The sequence below is a fragment of the Ptychodera flava genome, chromosome 13 (assembly GCF_041260155.1).
Source record: "Ptychodera flava strain L36383 chromosome 13, AS_Pfla_20210202, whole genome shotgun sequence".
In the NCBI taxonomy this organism is placed as follows: domain Eukaryota; kingdom Metazoa; phylum Hemichordata; class Enteropneusta; family Ptychoderidae; genus Ptychodera; species Ptychodera flava.
In genome coordinates, this window is record NC_091940.1 from 29602324 (window position 1) to 29618799 (window position 16476).

Sequence of the window (16476 nt, forward strand, 5' to 3'; positions counted from 1 at the left end):
TCACTGTCTGAGAATATATCGAGGCTGTAAAACTTGCACTTCCATTGATGGTTTTTTGTTAATGTTCGGCAAATCTGAAAGCAACTCATGGGATGACATATCAGCTTATGTGGAATTAATGAACAAACGTGGCTGAGAAATATACATAATGATATAGGAAGAGTTGAATATAGAAGAATAAGCTCTGAACTTATAGACTGTATAGGACAAATTTTGAATTTGAAAGTTACTTGTTGAATATAATATCTTTTACCTGTAGGGAGTGGCTAAGAAAGTTAGAATTTCGGATCACAACTTTCAAATGGAATCGGGTAGAAGGTCAATTTCAAAAAGTTCCTGCAAATAAAAGGTTTTGCAAACATTGAAAGTCTTTAGTTGAGGATGAATTTCGCTTGTTATAGAATGTCCAAAATTCAATGCTTATCGAGTTATTCTATTTTCACCCGTAAGTTTGTATAATCATAGCTTTCTTGATTTTGATGAAAGAGAAACGTTTATGTGTATCTTTACTCAAAAAGATAAACTACCTATTGTGAATTTTATTTCTTTTACTTTAGTTCTTCCCCCAGCAGCAGCTTCATCCAGTGTTTTTTGTTGAAGTTTACGACAATGAGTTTTGTAATTTTTGCTTTACCGCACTCACTGAGTGTGTTGTGGAGCAAATAAAGTATTTCAATGAAATTTTTAGTGGAAAAGTTATTTGAAAAACGGTTTAAAAATAAGAGTACACGAAGCTGGGTCTCAACCTTTAACCGCATTTCTCTTACTCATAGGGCCTAACACTAATAAACTTTCTTCATTTGAAAGTCAATACAGTCATCTTGCGTACTGAATTATCACGCATCCTTTCCATGAAACGCAAATTATCATGAACTACAGGAGAGCGCCGCCAACGTTTTGATGCGGTAATTGTTGTACCTTTCACCTGGGTGACCAATCGCGACGAAATTGATTTTTCAACTGTCTGGGCTCAGTAAACTTTGCCGTTTGCTGAACCAGGCGCTGGGTTTCGCACCACTAACGCCCATCTGTTCGTTTTTTTCGCTGAGAATTAAGATGTCTGTACTCAGACCGTGGAAAGAATCAGCAACGTTGCTCATCGCGGCTGGTCTCGGTCAAAAAGGCGGGGCCTTCGACTACAGAGTTTTGCTTCTTCAGAAACACAGGAAGGCCACGTTCAAGAATATGTACATCTCCCCTGGTAATGTCATTGACAAGGCCGATTTCTCACACGATTGGGCTGACCTCTACTCCGAACATGGGTTTCACAATCTCTTCAAGTCGTAACTCAATATACGAGGCGATCGCCCGCCATTATTAACCACGCGTCGTAGAATAAACTAAACAAGCATCCATGCAGATATCAAAACTTCAAGGTCTGCACTATTTTTCATCCGAACTATCTTCGTAGTGGTCTCGTGCCATATAAGAATCCTTCATTTGACAGATATGAAATAATTTGTGAACTTAACCAGAAAGTTATGGGTGTTTGTATAATGTTCCAGTCTGGTCCAACAGAAATTCCTCATAGAACCCTTTGTTCTCATTCCCATGAAGATATTTTACATGTATCTGAGCCTTGCGCATGGTGTTGCTCAAGTTTAGCGGGGAAGAACATTATTTTCCATTGAGCAAGCTGTAGCAATGGTGTCACGTGACAGGTTTCAATCAGCATTACTGTGTAGAGCAGCTGACTTACATACAACGGATACTAATTTTTCACGGTTTTCTTCGTTTTCAGTGGTCTACTCCCGCAGAGGCACTGGAAGAATTTCGTTTCAGGGAGGTCTCTCTCGCACCTCCGCAAATAACCGAACTGAAACGGCTTGGTAACTTTGAGCGTATCGGTGACCTATGTGAGTTTGCTTTCAAACGAGAAAGTGAGGGATGTGTTCGATGGATGCCTATAACGAAAGTATTGACCGACGGGTTGCTTTACATTATTGAAGGTTGGTACGCAATGAATCTGGACATCTCTGTTATGTGATCTCTGCAGCGAGATGAACCTGGCTTAGCATCAATTCATGCTAGAAAGACCCGCAATGGTATAACAAAATCATAAGATCAAAATTAATGAGTCATATCTAGCACAATAGCTTTAAATTTTGACAATAATCTTAAAGGGATACAGTCGTCGGAACTGCGCTCAAAGGTCGTATGGAATCTATACGATGTAAACACTGTATCCAAGGTACGATTGTAAATGATGCAAGTTATGTCTCTTATAATCTACATTGTATAATTTAAATGTTGCAGCTATGATGATGAGGTGCATCTAGATATCGTGCACGGAATACATTGTTTGTAAACAAGAAACTTGCACAGGCGACGACTGTCTCCCTTTAAACACCCGCTTATATATTTTGAGTTTCGCTCATTTCGCTTTAAAAGATCTAGAAGGTGATTCAAGAGTGCCAGTAACAGTTTAACACTTCGTTTGTGCCTGCAGTTTGAACATGTTGCTGTACCCTTTAACGTAACAGACTCAATTTAATTGGAAGTACGCTCACTTTGTGATGAACTTGCCAATTAAGCTGTCTTCCACAGGTTCCATTTGATGTGATACGGCGTTTGCTCTGTGATGATGCTTTATTTTCCGACATTATTACGACAAGTTACTCTAGTCAGTCGTTCAGACTTTACCAACAAGAACTTTAACAAATTCAACTTGGTTATCATACAATTAAACAAAGGAACTTAAGACTTGGTTCAATGACCCGAGAACCATGGTGATATGTAGTAGTTCATTGCCCTCAACATGGAGACCTGGGATATGATTTGAATCAAATAGATCTAAGAGTTTAAGGAGTCAACCAACAATAATATTATACTGGCGCGCCATTCACGCAATGTGTCGTTCTGATTGGACGAGAACTCACGCCGGCCATGAAACAAGTGTTTTACATGTTAAAGGCACATGAGCTGCAACTTTTGGCATTATATTCATGCACGATTTTATATTTAGGTTCATAGAAATGTTCTTACTCAAAGATGTTTACTCAAGTGTAATTATCCACTGAGTGGGACTGCACGGAGAGGTTTCACAAAGACAAATAAACGAGTGCCGCACCCAAATATGGCCGCCTCCATACAAATATATGATAAACAGCGTAAATGGTGCATGTACACATTTGAATCTTTACAAATACAATATGATGCAACCCACTGAAAGAACGGGAAAGGGATTCACTCCACTTTTACAAAAAAATTATCCGTTTTTACATAACATGGCAGAATTTTGAAAATGGTAGGAAATTTAAAATGAACAAAAATCTGTTCAATTTCTTGCCTATTTTGTGCGCCACAAACAAACGTTGTTGAGGCATTATAGTTCATGACTATATCGTTCAATTTGCAGATTGCAATGAATATCTGAGGAAATTGGAGGTTGGACAAATTCCGCAGCTCATGGGCCTTTAATGGGCAGCGCTGAATATTGAAAGAAGTGCCTCTGACTATATGTGATATTTCAATTGTCATCGACCACCCAATCGCATTATTTCAGGGAAAAATTCTTCCGAGCCAAGTTTAAACGTGTCTTTTATCTGTAGGTGATGATCTGTATCCGAAGGACGTCGACGTGACGGCGAAAACTGCCGCAGAAAAGATAGATCAAACCTTTGAGGAAAATGTGCGGTCCGTCACAAATCTGAATCGGCTGTTCATGAAAGGTGAATCAGATGCTGAGACCCACATTAACGTCACGGTAAACTCGTGTGGCCATCTGCGTCCGCGTTCTGACTTGTAGCCTTGATCACTGAAGGAGTTAAAGGGTGGGGTCGTCGGAACTCTAGTCAACGGTGACAGGGATCCCTACGGCCGATGTGAACACTGTATCTAGGGTACGTTGGCGATTGAAAGTTAAAACATGTTTGTTAACAATAAATATCGTAAAATTTAAATCTTGCAGCTATGTTGACGTGATGCATCTAGATATCATGCATAAAATACATTGTTTGTAAACAAGAAAGTCGCACACGCGCAGATCCGTCGACCCCTCCCTTTAAGTGTTGTCCAGGGTGTTTTGTTGAGGCAATTAAGCCAGTAAATATTACCGGAGTGCCACTTCGTACAGCATATCATTGAACCATTGTACTGATGAGTTAGAATATTACCAATATACTTCCCTCACGTTGGCAATGACACAGTCGTTATCGTTCAAATATGTGGCAAATTTATTGTATTTTTCTATCAACAGCTTAGGTAACTGTGTTTGACCTTTTTTCCAGTAAGGTCTACAATTAAGGTATGAGCTCAGCCATTATTTCCTTGTCAAAACCTACCATAGCCTCCATATGTACATCTATACATATTACGTACATATGCCCGTACATTACTTTTACTTTAAATATTTTTATGCTGTCTTAGCTATACCAAACTGGACGCATGCTCAGTCGGTGCATGTTTGCACAAACCAATGTATGTACCATGCATAAATACACTATATTTTGCCTTTGCTTTAAAGTTTAACTGTAAAAAGTGTATAATAATGTTATTTATAAAATGCCAGCATTTTGTTTACTTACAACGTATGATTTGGTATTACGTATAGGACAATACCTTTGCTGTACAGTGTGCTCACAGACAGGTCAGGCATAATTTCACGTTTTTTGTGAATACTCGTATGTTGTATCATGTACAATATCATTTGAGATATTCTTCATATTTGACTCACTACCTCCATCATTACAGACTTAATAGCTAGCTCATGTCTTGTGAGAATTTTTAATTATGTAAAGGGCTGTGTCTTTCCAAGGTTGGGTATTAAGACTGGATGAATAATGAACAATACGTTACCATTTCCTGTCGTTCGCCCTCCCGTGACTGGGCAGGGAAAGGGTATACTATGATTGTGCGCGTACATGATTTCTACCCTAAACCAAATACTGTAAGATCAAGACGCTTTGATGAGAAAGGTAATATCCGACGTAGGTCTGGTTATGAAAGGCCGAAACGTTTCCCTTCAGACTGCTATTGTCATTCTCAAACACTCCAAGTTCAGATGTATGTCTTTCCGATGGCTAACTCTGACCTTTGGTATGGCCATGTTTCACTTTGGTCGATACGCACCACCGATGCTATAATTGGACAAAGCCGCGCACAAAAAGTACCATATACCGATACTGGTAGTTTAACAGTACTCTTGCAACATACAAACAGAAGTTAATTCTCAGGAACAACAGGAGAAACAGGGCCTGTTTTTTGTATTCTTGTATGTTTATAACAACTTCATAACATGTAAAGTTGTGTTTATGTAGGGAGCCGGGAATACCTTTAAATCACGTTTGCATGATTTTGTTCTTTTTCTTGTACCTAGAAAAAAATGTGCTTGTTTGGTAAAAAGTGCATTGGGGGTTTAATGCACTTTGGTCAGTTAATGTCCTCTTGTACATTGCTATACCAAAAAAGGCGATGTACTTTTTTCGTGTGCCCCTTTTACTGTTCATTGAAAACTGCGAGAGAAATAACATTTCCTACCGTTTTACTCTATTTTTTTGCAAGATTTAAGACAAGAAGCTGAAGTTATTTACATCCTACGAACTCGTCAGTTTCTCCTTGGGTTGTTCTTACGATTTCTACCCACCATGAGTGTAGTTAACATCAATTACCCGGTCTTTGTTCGGATATAGCGCCGAGGGAGATATATTTCTGTCAACACACGGCTATGTGGGGTAATGAACGGATGCTATAGCCCGGCTAAAGATCAGCTTACAGGTGTTTTATGACACATCACAGGATCACGTTGTTTTCCTTAATTGTTTGTAAATGTGCTTTGATATCTACTGCATCTATATCCATTGTATGGGAAGTTTTCTTTTCGAGTTCTCCACAGCAGTAACAGTAGTGCCAAATTCTTAATGAAGGAAAATATCCTATAGGCATACCACGTAATGTACTTGGTTGCACTTGAATCTTTGCAGTCAAAGAAGTCAAAGTCATAAACTACCAGAAGCTTTGGGGATTTTCCCTTCCGATTCTACATATGTATAGTACAAGACAAAGCGTTCGTTACGATTTAGCCATACCATAAATGAGACATAGGGTAGGTGAGTTTACAGTAAAGTAAGCCGCAACAAAAGTCTGGAATGATAAAACAATCAACATCAGAGAAATAGCTAGTAGATGTCGCTTTAAAGGTATACAATCACCTGTAATCTAAATATGCCCATATATGGTCAAAGGGGCATTCCTTGGTATTTAAAATGCCCATGCGAGGGCGCTGTTTTTAAAGAGCGGCCACCCACTTAAAATCTGTGATTGGGTAGACTTTCTATTTCCATGGTAACTATGGAAAAATTAGAACAGGTGACAGTATAACTATAAAATGGAATATTAGAAATTATCTTCAGAACAGTCTGACCAGCCATTTATGCACATTTAATCTTAGGTTTTCGTTTTCATAATATTTCCATTTAGTAAATTTTGAAACGGTTTCTGTTTAATTTTCCAAGTGTATATGTCATGTACCTCTGCTTTTTTGTCTTGCTGGGAGCTGTACGCCTCCGTAGTTACTGATTTAAAGGATAATTTGCACATTCTATGCAATTCCAATAATAACAGTGAGCCCATACTGTGAATTCAGGACGAGAGCCGGTTAGATGCCAGACATCAACTATTTTTCACTTTCGTTATCAAAACATGTCTTACTTTCTTTTTGACTGTACTTGTGTTTTTTCACACATTTTCTGAATTGTGAATAAACCATTATGATGATGATGATGATGATGATGATGATGATGATGATGATGATGATTATTATTAATATTATTGTTGTTGTTGTTATTATTTATCATTACTATTGTCCTTGACTGTGCCAAAGTTTACGCAATTATTTATGAAATGTTAAGGGACAAACGTGCCACATTATTCAATGTTTAAAAGTAATTTTTGTTCAATCCGAAATTGGATGGTATTTGGCTTTCTAAGCATTTTTGGATCGTTGTATGGCAGTACTCTTCTCTATATGCACAAAGCATATTCGTTTATTTAAATCGCATGAATTTCTGTTATACATCAAGCCTTATCCTCATGTTCTTCCTACTGATAGGGTAAGAACAGGTTTATTTAGATTAGCATGCCATCACGTTTCACTGAGTAGGCACACGTATTAAACTTCTTATATTCGACACACTAACACAAAGTACAAAAAATAACGTTTTATCCTCTAGAATATACTTTACTTTACTTTATTGCCAATTCCAAACATATATAAGTATAAGTATACAAGGTATACAAAGTGTACAATGACGAGGAAAGAGGCAAGTTGGAGCCAGGAATAATATCTTAGAGCTAATCGAGCCTGGCCCCATTTTCATGAAATTTACATTGCAATATTTGTTTTAAAGGGCAAATTATGTCAATTATTAATCAAAATTCTATATTTTAAATGAAAAAAAGATAGATAAATATTCACACATCTTGGTATTCACTTAAGAGATGCTGTCTTAATGAGTTTATAAATAAATCTCTTGTTGCACTTTGTTTGACAATATTGGGTAGGCTGTTCCAGACTTTGGCACCCATATATGAAATTGCAAACTGTCCTGCAGTTGTACGTACTTTCGGTAAAGGCAAGTTTTGACCTAGTTTAAATCGAGTGTCATAGCAATGATCAGCTAATCTAAAGTAATCACTCAAATTATGTGGTATATTTTTATGATGCAAATCAAACATGAATTTTCGCAGAAGTAATTTATGAAGTTTATAGACATCCAGTATACCTAGTCTGAAGAATAAAGGTGCAGTAGATTCTCGAAATCTTGAAAACGTAATTATTCGAACCAACATTTTTTGGGTGATAAAAATCTGATGTAAATATGATGGATATGTACTTCCCCATACCTCAAGACCATACATAATATTTGGTTCAATAAAAGCTTTGTAGAGCAGTACTAGAATTTGCTGTAGTACATAGTTTCTTAGCCTAAATATTATTCCTACTTTTTTCCTTATACTATTATTTATCTCATTAATATGAAATTTCCATGTCAAATGTTTATCAAAAACAACCCCAACAAAAGATGCTTGTAGAACTTCTTCTATGATAACATTCTTTACAGATAAATTGCCTTGTAGTGTTACAGAGTTACGATTGCTGTGAAAAAGTACATACTTTGTTTTACTTATATTAACTGTCAGCTTATTAGCATCGCACCATTGAACAACGTCTTGTAAATGTACATCCACAAAAGAAAGATTTACAGAGCGTGTTTCACGTGAAAAAGTGTGGAAAAGGTTGGAATCGTCGGCAAAAAGCCTAAAGTCAAAAAATTTTGAAGAATTAGGAAGATCATTGATGTACATCAAAAATAGTGTAGGGCCAAGTACAGAGCCCTGGGGTACTCCGCATGTAATTGGTAAATGTTGAGACATACATCCGTCAACAAAAACATACTGTGACCTGTTATTTAAGTAGTCTGTAAACCAAAGTAGTGGAATTCCTCTAACACCATAATGTTGAAGTTTTGAGAGAAGAATAGAATGATCTATGGTATCGAATGCCTTAGCGAAATCAATAAAAATCCCAATGGTAGAATTCCCTTGGTCGACTTGTTCAAGTAAATTATTCATTAAACTAATAAGAGAAAGTTTGGCACTATATTTTTCTCGGAAACCATACTGATGCTTATAGAAAACACCGTGATTATTCAAATAGCCAACCAATCTGTTATTCACAGTTTGTTCAAGAATTTTACTTATGAGCGGCAATACCGAGATTGGACGATAGTTTCCCGGTATGTCCCTCGAACCCTTTTTAAAGATAGGAACCACTCTTGCTATTTTTAATGCATCAGGAAACTTACAATATTTAAAAGAAAGATTAAAAATATAACAAAGAGGTTGAGCAATAAACTCTGCTGCATGGAGAATAAGTTTTGCAGGTAAGTCGTCATAACCGGTTGCCTTCTTCACATCAATACTTGTCAACAAATTAGCAATTTCCGTTTCTGTGGTAGGATGCAAAAAGAACGAATTTTCTAGGGGATTTGACAGATAATCTGCAAAGGAAGAGTGAGGTGTATGTATTTTTCTGGCAAGATCCGGTCCAACGCTAGTGAAAAACTTATTGAACCCATTAAGAATTTCATTTTTGTACTATAAGTAACTGTATTTTCATTATCGCCTGCAGAACATGATAAATGTTCTGGTAGAGACATACCAGGTTTCCTGTTACGTTTACCAAGTAATTCATTGATGATCTTCCATGTTCTTGTGGAATTTTTACTATTTTCAATAAACAAGGACTCGTAATAATTACGCTTGGCAACTCTTAGTACGGTTGTCAAGATATTTCTGAATTTTTTATACTTGACCACAGTTCTAGCTTCGTAATTCGAATGCACCATATCAGCAAATAAGATGTGTTTCCTGTGAATTGAATTTTTGATGGAACGGGTAATCCATGGTTTGCGTTTCATGACATTTTTTACAGATCGTGAGCAAACAGGTGCATGTCTATTACAGTAATAGTTAAAGGTTGAATAAAAACAGTTATATGCATCATTAACATCTGTATTTGAATAAACATCGTTCCATGATTGCTGTGATAAATCATGTTTGAAATCTTCCAATCTGAAATGTTTGTAATTCCTGTAAAAAATTTTGCCATATACACTTCCATTTGAAAACAAATTATTGAATATAGCAAAGACTGGCAGGTGATCTGAAATATCACCAGCAATTGTACCTGTATAAATGGAACACTTATTTATGTTTGTATAAATATGGTCTATAAGGGTTTGTGAAACATTTGTGACTCGAGTCGGGTTTGATACCAACTGCTTCATATTTAAACATCTCAGTACAGTGTCAAAGTGATCTTCTACAATATCATCTCCTTTTGACAGGTCGATATTGAAATCGCCAAGAAGGATGCACTGCTTCCTATCAAGTTTGATATCTTTTAGGACCTCTAAAAGACTATTTCTAAATTCTGGTACACTTGTATTTGGCTTCCTGTACAGTATTCCTATGACAAATGTTTGTTTTCTATCGATTACTTCTAGCCAAAGAGATTCTGAATGTACTACATTACATGATAATACTTTGTACTTAACAGAGTTGTGGATATAGGCGGCAACACCGCCACCCCTTCCGACTTCACGACAATTTAACTCCAATGAATATGAGTCCAAATTAAACAAATTACTACAACCTACGTTCCAGATTTCAGACACTCCAATAATTTTGAACTTTTCGTGCAAAATATCGTCATACATCACAGCAAAATCATCAAAATTCTTTTTTAATGAACGAACATTTACATGGGACACTGTGAACGAATTTTTAATGAAAGGGTTGTACACGTTGATAAATTCAGAAGGCGTGATGGCACCACTGGTACAGGTGACATCAAATAAATCTGTGTTTACAGGAGATTCCATGAAAAGATATTTACAGAATGTATAGGATGGAGTGCATGATCGTTCCTTCCTTTCACACAAAACTTTATTTTTGTGGAATAATCGTGGCTGTCACACTGCATCTCAGCTAAGCAGTATTTATAGTTAGACAGCAAAACAGGCCAATTTAATCAGTATCATTCGAGGTAAACAAATAATCTACCGAATTCAAGAAGCAAAGAAAATGACAATAGCAATAAGATCATTCCGAACCACTCTTTACCAGTTGTTGGAACTAGGTAAGCGCACTCTGCTGGTATGATACTCTTGTTAACATTGCCCCAAAGTGATACGTTTTGTGTAATTCGGCAACGCCACCAAATTACTATTGTGAGTCAAAACTAAGAATGCGGTCACTTATCATTCGAGAACAGATTATGTCATATTTCGATACAACATCTCACTCATCCACCATGGAAATTCTTCAACGATTGTGACTTTCAGAGAGTCCTCGCCTCGATAGTTTTTGAGTTAATAGCCCCTGTCTCAGTCAAACGTCCAGCTCAACCGTATCCAAGGAGTTGTCAATGGTATACACAATAAGGTGACGCGGATGGTATTTTACTTGAAAAAAAATTGGAAAAGTTTATGATTTCCGAATTGAAATTGTACCCTTCGTCGTACAATTTGGTGTACATGTACAGTGTATTTTGTCTGATCTCGAAAAATATCTCGAGGCATGATGCGTCGCCCACACGTTTGATTTTTTCTTTGATTTTCATGTCATCCGCGAGTTGGTATGATGGAGATAATTAGACCTACCAGAATTGCTTAAAGCTCCATAAGCTGTATCTTTTGGCTATTTTTTCATAACTTTTGTTTTGTTGTTTCCCTACACTTTCTGCAAGGAATCCCTAAACTGTAATTTAATGCCAAGTATTTAGCATATCAACACAACCTATATGAGTATGATCTCCATTGTTATTGTTGAAAATTGTATTCAAGTCCGGACTAGTATAAACAATGATCACTATACACATACAAGCTGTGTAGACAAAAAGAATGCTCAAAATTTCACATGACAAACGGATTAGGGTCAGACACAGTAGTTGATATACAGAAGCAGAATACTGAAAAACTTGCCACAAGTTAAAGCATATGTCCTTTTAAACTTATGGTATTATATTTATAGCTATAAGTGCTATTAAAACGCTTGCCAATCCTTGTACATCCCAATGAGCTAAGCCACGTATGAATTCAAGATTACCAGAAGTGGTGCACTGTTTGTGCCCATAAGAATGCCTAATAGTATAGAGTTTGCCTAAATGCCATTCCAGCAAATTTGATGAATATGTTATCAATTATAAAAGTAAGCATCTTAATGACTTCCTTAGCAGTGTATTTATGTATTTGCATGTACCTATAAGTATGAGCCCACATGTCATTTGCCGGCAGTAGGTCACAGAAACGTTGAAATTACTGTAGCTAGAACGTTTACACCTGCCGGACAGAAATGGGAAGACAGCGCTTCAAACGTAGTATTTGGCATATGAGCTTTCATTCAAAAAGTTAACTCACAGGAGAAAACGAGAAAGACAAGTGCGCCTCTATTTCCAAAATATAAAAGGTTCACAGGCTAAATGCCGTTATGGTTATTAGGAAGTAAAGGGCAGTCCTAACCATTTGTGGATTATTTTTAGGACTGAACACTTATACTTTGGTTGATTCTACTGACTTTGGTGGCGAATTAATAGTATTGAAAATAAACCACACATCACATTCTAAAAAGGGACCTTTAACTCATTATAAATTCACAAAACATTCCCCCAAAAGAAGTACCCCGAAATCATAACAATTAATTACCTACGTTGCTTAAAATATTTAGTACGTAAGTTTTGAACTGCTCTTCCGTCAAAAACAAAATTCTTGAAGATTATGTGATAGTTGAAGAATGCTCCATGGAAAGAAAAGGCTCAAGGTTGCCAATTAGGTTTGGAGTATGATTTTAGTGATTTTCAGATTTTTGAACTCTGCGCACCACTGAAAAGTGATGTATTTTATGGTTGCGATGGGAAATGTAAGCTGTCAATTGTCTCTGCCCTTTGACAACTCAGCAATCTACATTTTCCCACAGAAGCACAATGAACTCAGTGAAATTTCCGAATGAACATATCTGTAATTTTCCCATTTGAGCTAGGAGCTAATGTACTACATGAAGGGCGTGAAGCTGTATTTCTCTTACATTATTTACAGCCTTTTCTTGATTTGAAAGTGAGTGATGTTACCTTGTGTACTCAATAATCATTCTTCATCTCTCCTCGCAATTTCACTCTGAGTGAACGACTTGTCATATCCTATTGCAAAGCGCCGCCAACGTTTGGAATGTGCCGATAGTTCGACCTTTCAACCAAGTGACCTTACTTGAACTTGGGAGCCTACTTCGTGGCGCGCGCGTTGTGGTCCAACTTGATCGTTGACTTTCCGCTGTCCCGTAGCCTAAGTCGCTTGCTGAACCAGGCGCCGGGGTTGTGTGCTAATGGTAATGTGCATCTATCCTTTCTTCCACTCAGAATTAACATGTCTTTACTCAGACCGTGGAAAGAATCGGCGTCCTTGCTCATCGCGGCTGGTCTCGGTCGTAAAGCAGGGGCCTTCGACTACCGAGTTCTGCTGCTGAAAAGACACAGCAAGGCCACATTCAAGAACATGTATGTAGCTCCCGGTGGTGTCATCGACAAGGCCGATTTTTCAAGCGACTGGCCTGACCTCTTCTCCCAACACGGGTTTCAGAGTCCATTCAAGTCGTTGCTGAATATACACGGCGCCCGCCCACCAATATTAACCACCCGTCATAGAGAAGGTACGACGATACCGAACGAGGTTGCCTTCAGGCTTTGCGCAATACGAGAAACGTTCGAAGAGTCGGGAATTTTGCTGGTGACGGACTCCGAATCTGGAAATAATGGGCTTCGTAACGGCGAGGGAAAGCTGACAAATTCTTCTGGGGTTGAAAGCGTCCGTGCTCTTTCAGCGGGCGAGCTGGACGAATGGAGGAAACGAGTACACAACAATGCTGGTGAATTCATTGACCTCTGCAGCAAATTGAACTGTGTACCCAATATCTGGGCCCTCGCAGAGTGGGCCAACTATCTTACGCCACCTGATTTTAATCACCGTTTTGATACGATGTTCTACATGTGCTGTCTTGATAGTGTGCCCAATGCCGTACAGGACAGCCAGGAGATGGTACATCTCAAGGTGCGTAATCTATCTGTACGGTCAAGTGTCAAAAGTAGATAGCTTATCACCGCAACTCTCTATGTAGGCGAATTTATCCTTCAGCAATAACATCCAATGAAGGAACTCAATAATATCACTATATAGTGAATTTCAGTCCTGTCAAATAAACTCAAGTTCTTTAAGTGATTTCTATGTTACAATTTATTCATTTCATAAAAATTACTCAGGATTTTATAAATTCGTTTCTAGGGTTACCGTAAATCAATTATTCTTAGGGATGTGCCATGAGATCTAGGGAAGGGGCATCAGATTTCACGCATACATATTTTTAAGTCTACAAGATTTTTTCATACACTTTTTCAGACTACCCCTCCATAGATTTAAAGGTTTATCCTCAGGATGTTCTTGTTTTAGTAGAATTTTGCAAGCAGGTTACAATGTTGACCAGTTGCAAAAAAAACCCAAAACACAAAAAGCAAACAAAACAAAACTAAAAATTCCCCCAAACAAATTCATCTACACTGATTTTTTAGTAGTCCATGGGTGTTCCTTCTAAGTTTGACGGTTGTGTAGACAAGAAACTCACCTTGTCGTGATTTAATGTTGAAGAGCTCTTTAGTTCGCTGTATCTTTTTACGAATCAGGTTTTGAAATCGACCTGAATGGTGTTGCGGATTAGGTATCAGACGATGTTCAAGACAACTCTAACAAAACGTATACTTGGAACCCAATGCTCTGATTCCAAATTTGACATTGTGCCTTAGCCTTGCTTATGCTGTCTATTCAAAACTCGTAAGGGAAATAAGATAACTATTTCTTTGCAATTGAACAGGAGCCAGGCTGCAGCAATGATGTCACATGATAGATTTCAGCCAATCATCATCACTGTGTGAAGTGGCTCCTCAGTGTACCTGTTAGATACTGATCTCGCTGTTTACTTTTTGCTTTCAGTGGTCGACTCCCGCAGAGGCACTGGACGAATTTCGTTCCGGAGGCGCCTCTCTCCCACCTCCGCAAATAACTGAACTGAAACGCCTGGGTAACTTTGAGCGCGTCAGTGACTTGCATGAATTTGCTTTCAATCGAGAGAGTGAGGGATGCGTTCGGTCGATGCCAATAAAGAAAAAAATGACAAACGGGTTGGTTTTCATAATTCCAGGTAGGTACTTCATTAACACTGGTACTTGTGAACCGTACACTTGTGGTAGAGGCAGGACTGATGTTATTTTGCGGGACTTTATTCTGCTATATTGGTGAAGTCTGTCAAAACCAGTAACCATAGCAAAGCCCATATAAGAATATTTCGACAGACGTTATCCAAAAGTCTATTTCGAACAAACGTTATGATTTCGCTTAGACATACTCAAACATGGTGATAACTACATACAGACACACCTTAGGGTGATGGTGTCTGTGTCCAGTGGTGTGTTTTACTATGATCGATTTTGATATTTGTGCTACTTTGGCACAGTCTAGAAGCCTTAGGCTAGCCTTGGTTAGATGATCTTCGAACCCAGGTGACATTTACTAGGTCGGTGCCCCTCAATTAACAAGGCCTTGTCTTGCTGTTGGAGGAGTCATTCAATAATTTTATCACTGAAAATAGAAAAGGAAATCTCATTTTCTGACAAAACGCAATATTGCGACTGTCATCGACCAATACTCTGGTCATTTCTTGGGAAAATTCTGGTATACCACCCTTTCTCTTTGTCTTTCATCCACAGGCGACGATCTGTATCCGAAGGAAATCGATGTGGCGGCTAAAGCAGACGTAGAAAATATCAATCAAACCTACGAGGAAACTTTGCAGTCCGTCACAAATTTGAATCGGTTGTACTTTAAGGGTAAATCAGATTTTGAGCTCCTCGTGAACGTAAAGCCACCGTGTGGTCATCTGATCCCACGTCTTGACCTTTAGGTAGGACAACTGAAGGTGCAAAGAGTTAACGCTGTCCAGAGCGGTGTCAATAAGATACCAAATATTACCAGGAGAATTGAAGTGTCATCATATAGTTCCCCAGAACACCTCAAGGAATAAGTGATTTTTTTAAGTGTACATTTGGAGTCCAGCAAGGCTCTATACTTTCTCCTCTTCTGTTTAATCTTTTTATTGGTGACATTGGAGAAACCCTGAATAGTGGTCCCTATAGTGGAGTGTATGTTGGAATGTTAAAGCTATTGTATTTATTATTTGCTGACGATTTAATTATTTTTTCCAGTAATGTAATTGGTTTGCAACGACAACTAGATAAACTTAGCAATTACTTTAAGAAATGGAAGTTAAAAATTAATGCAAGCAAGACAGAAATTATGGTTTTTAGAAATGGAGGGAGGTTGAAAAATTATGAAAAATGGTATTTGGAAGGAATTCAGGTGGAAGTAGTTTCTTATTTTAACTACCTTGGTTTAATGATTTCCTGCTCAGGTATATGGACAAGTGCCCAAGAAAACTTGGCCATACAGGGTAAAAAAGCAGTGTATAATATTAAAAAAAAGTTGCATAAATTTAAGGATCTGGATAGCTTTAAGAATATTTGACTGTAAAGTATTACCAATTCTCATGTATGGATGTGAAGTGTGGGGATTTCATAAAGGTTTTGCTATTGAAAAAGTTCATAATTTATTCTGTAAGTATGTCCTTAAGGTTAGTACAAGAACATGTAACTCTGCTGTTTTGGGAGAACTTGGTCGATTGCCATTACAATCAGTGAGATTGCCTCGTATTATTAAATACTGGCTGAAATTGTTACGTAGTGACAATGATACATATCTTAAACAATGTTATAATTATCAATTTGATATGGCAGAAAAGGGGTGCTGTTGCTGGGCTAAAAATGTTAAAGACCTTTTATTCAGCTTTGGTTTTGGTATTGTTTGGGTAATGCAAACCGTA

General features: G+C 37.7%; 2 protein-coding genes across 2 annotated transcripts in view; one reads left to right on the plus strand and one right to left on the minus strand.

Moving 5' to 3' along the window:
* LOC139148120 (reticulocyte-binding protein homolog 2a-like) overlaps positions 1-16476 on the minus strand; it is a 581355-nt gene that overhangs the window by 254147 nt on the left and 310732 nt on the right. The gene's annotated exons all lie outside the window — the stretch shown is intronic.
* LOC139148092 (acyl-coenzyme A diphosphatase NUDT19-like) lies at positions 12765-15639 on the plus strand. Its single transcript, XM_070719390.1, has 3 exons — positions 12765-13601; positions 14535-14742; positions 15308-15639. Exons 1-3 carry the CDS (start codon positions 12921-12923, stop codon positions 15499-15501), a joined length of 1083 nt encoding a protein of 360 aa, XP_070575491.1. The 5' UTR covers positions 12765-12920; the 3' UTR covers positions 15502-15639.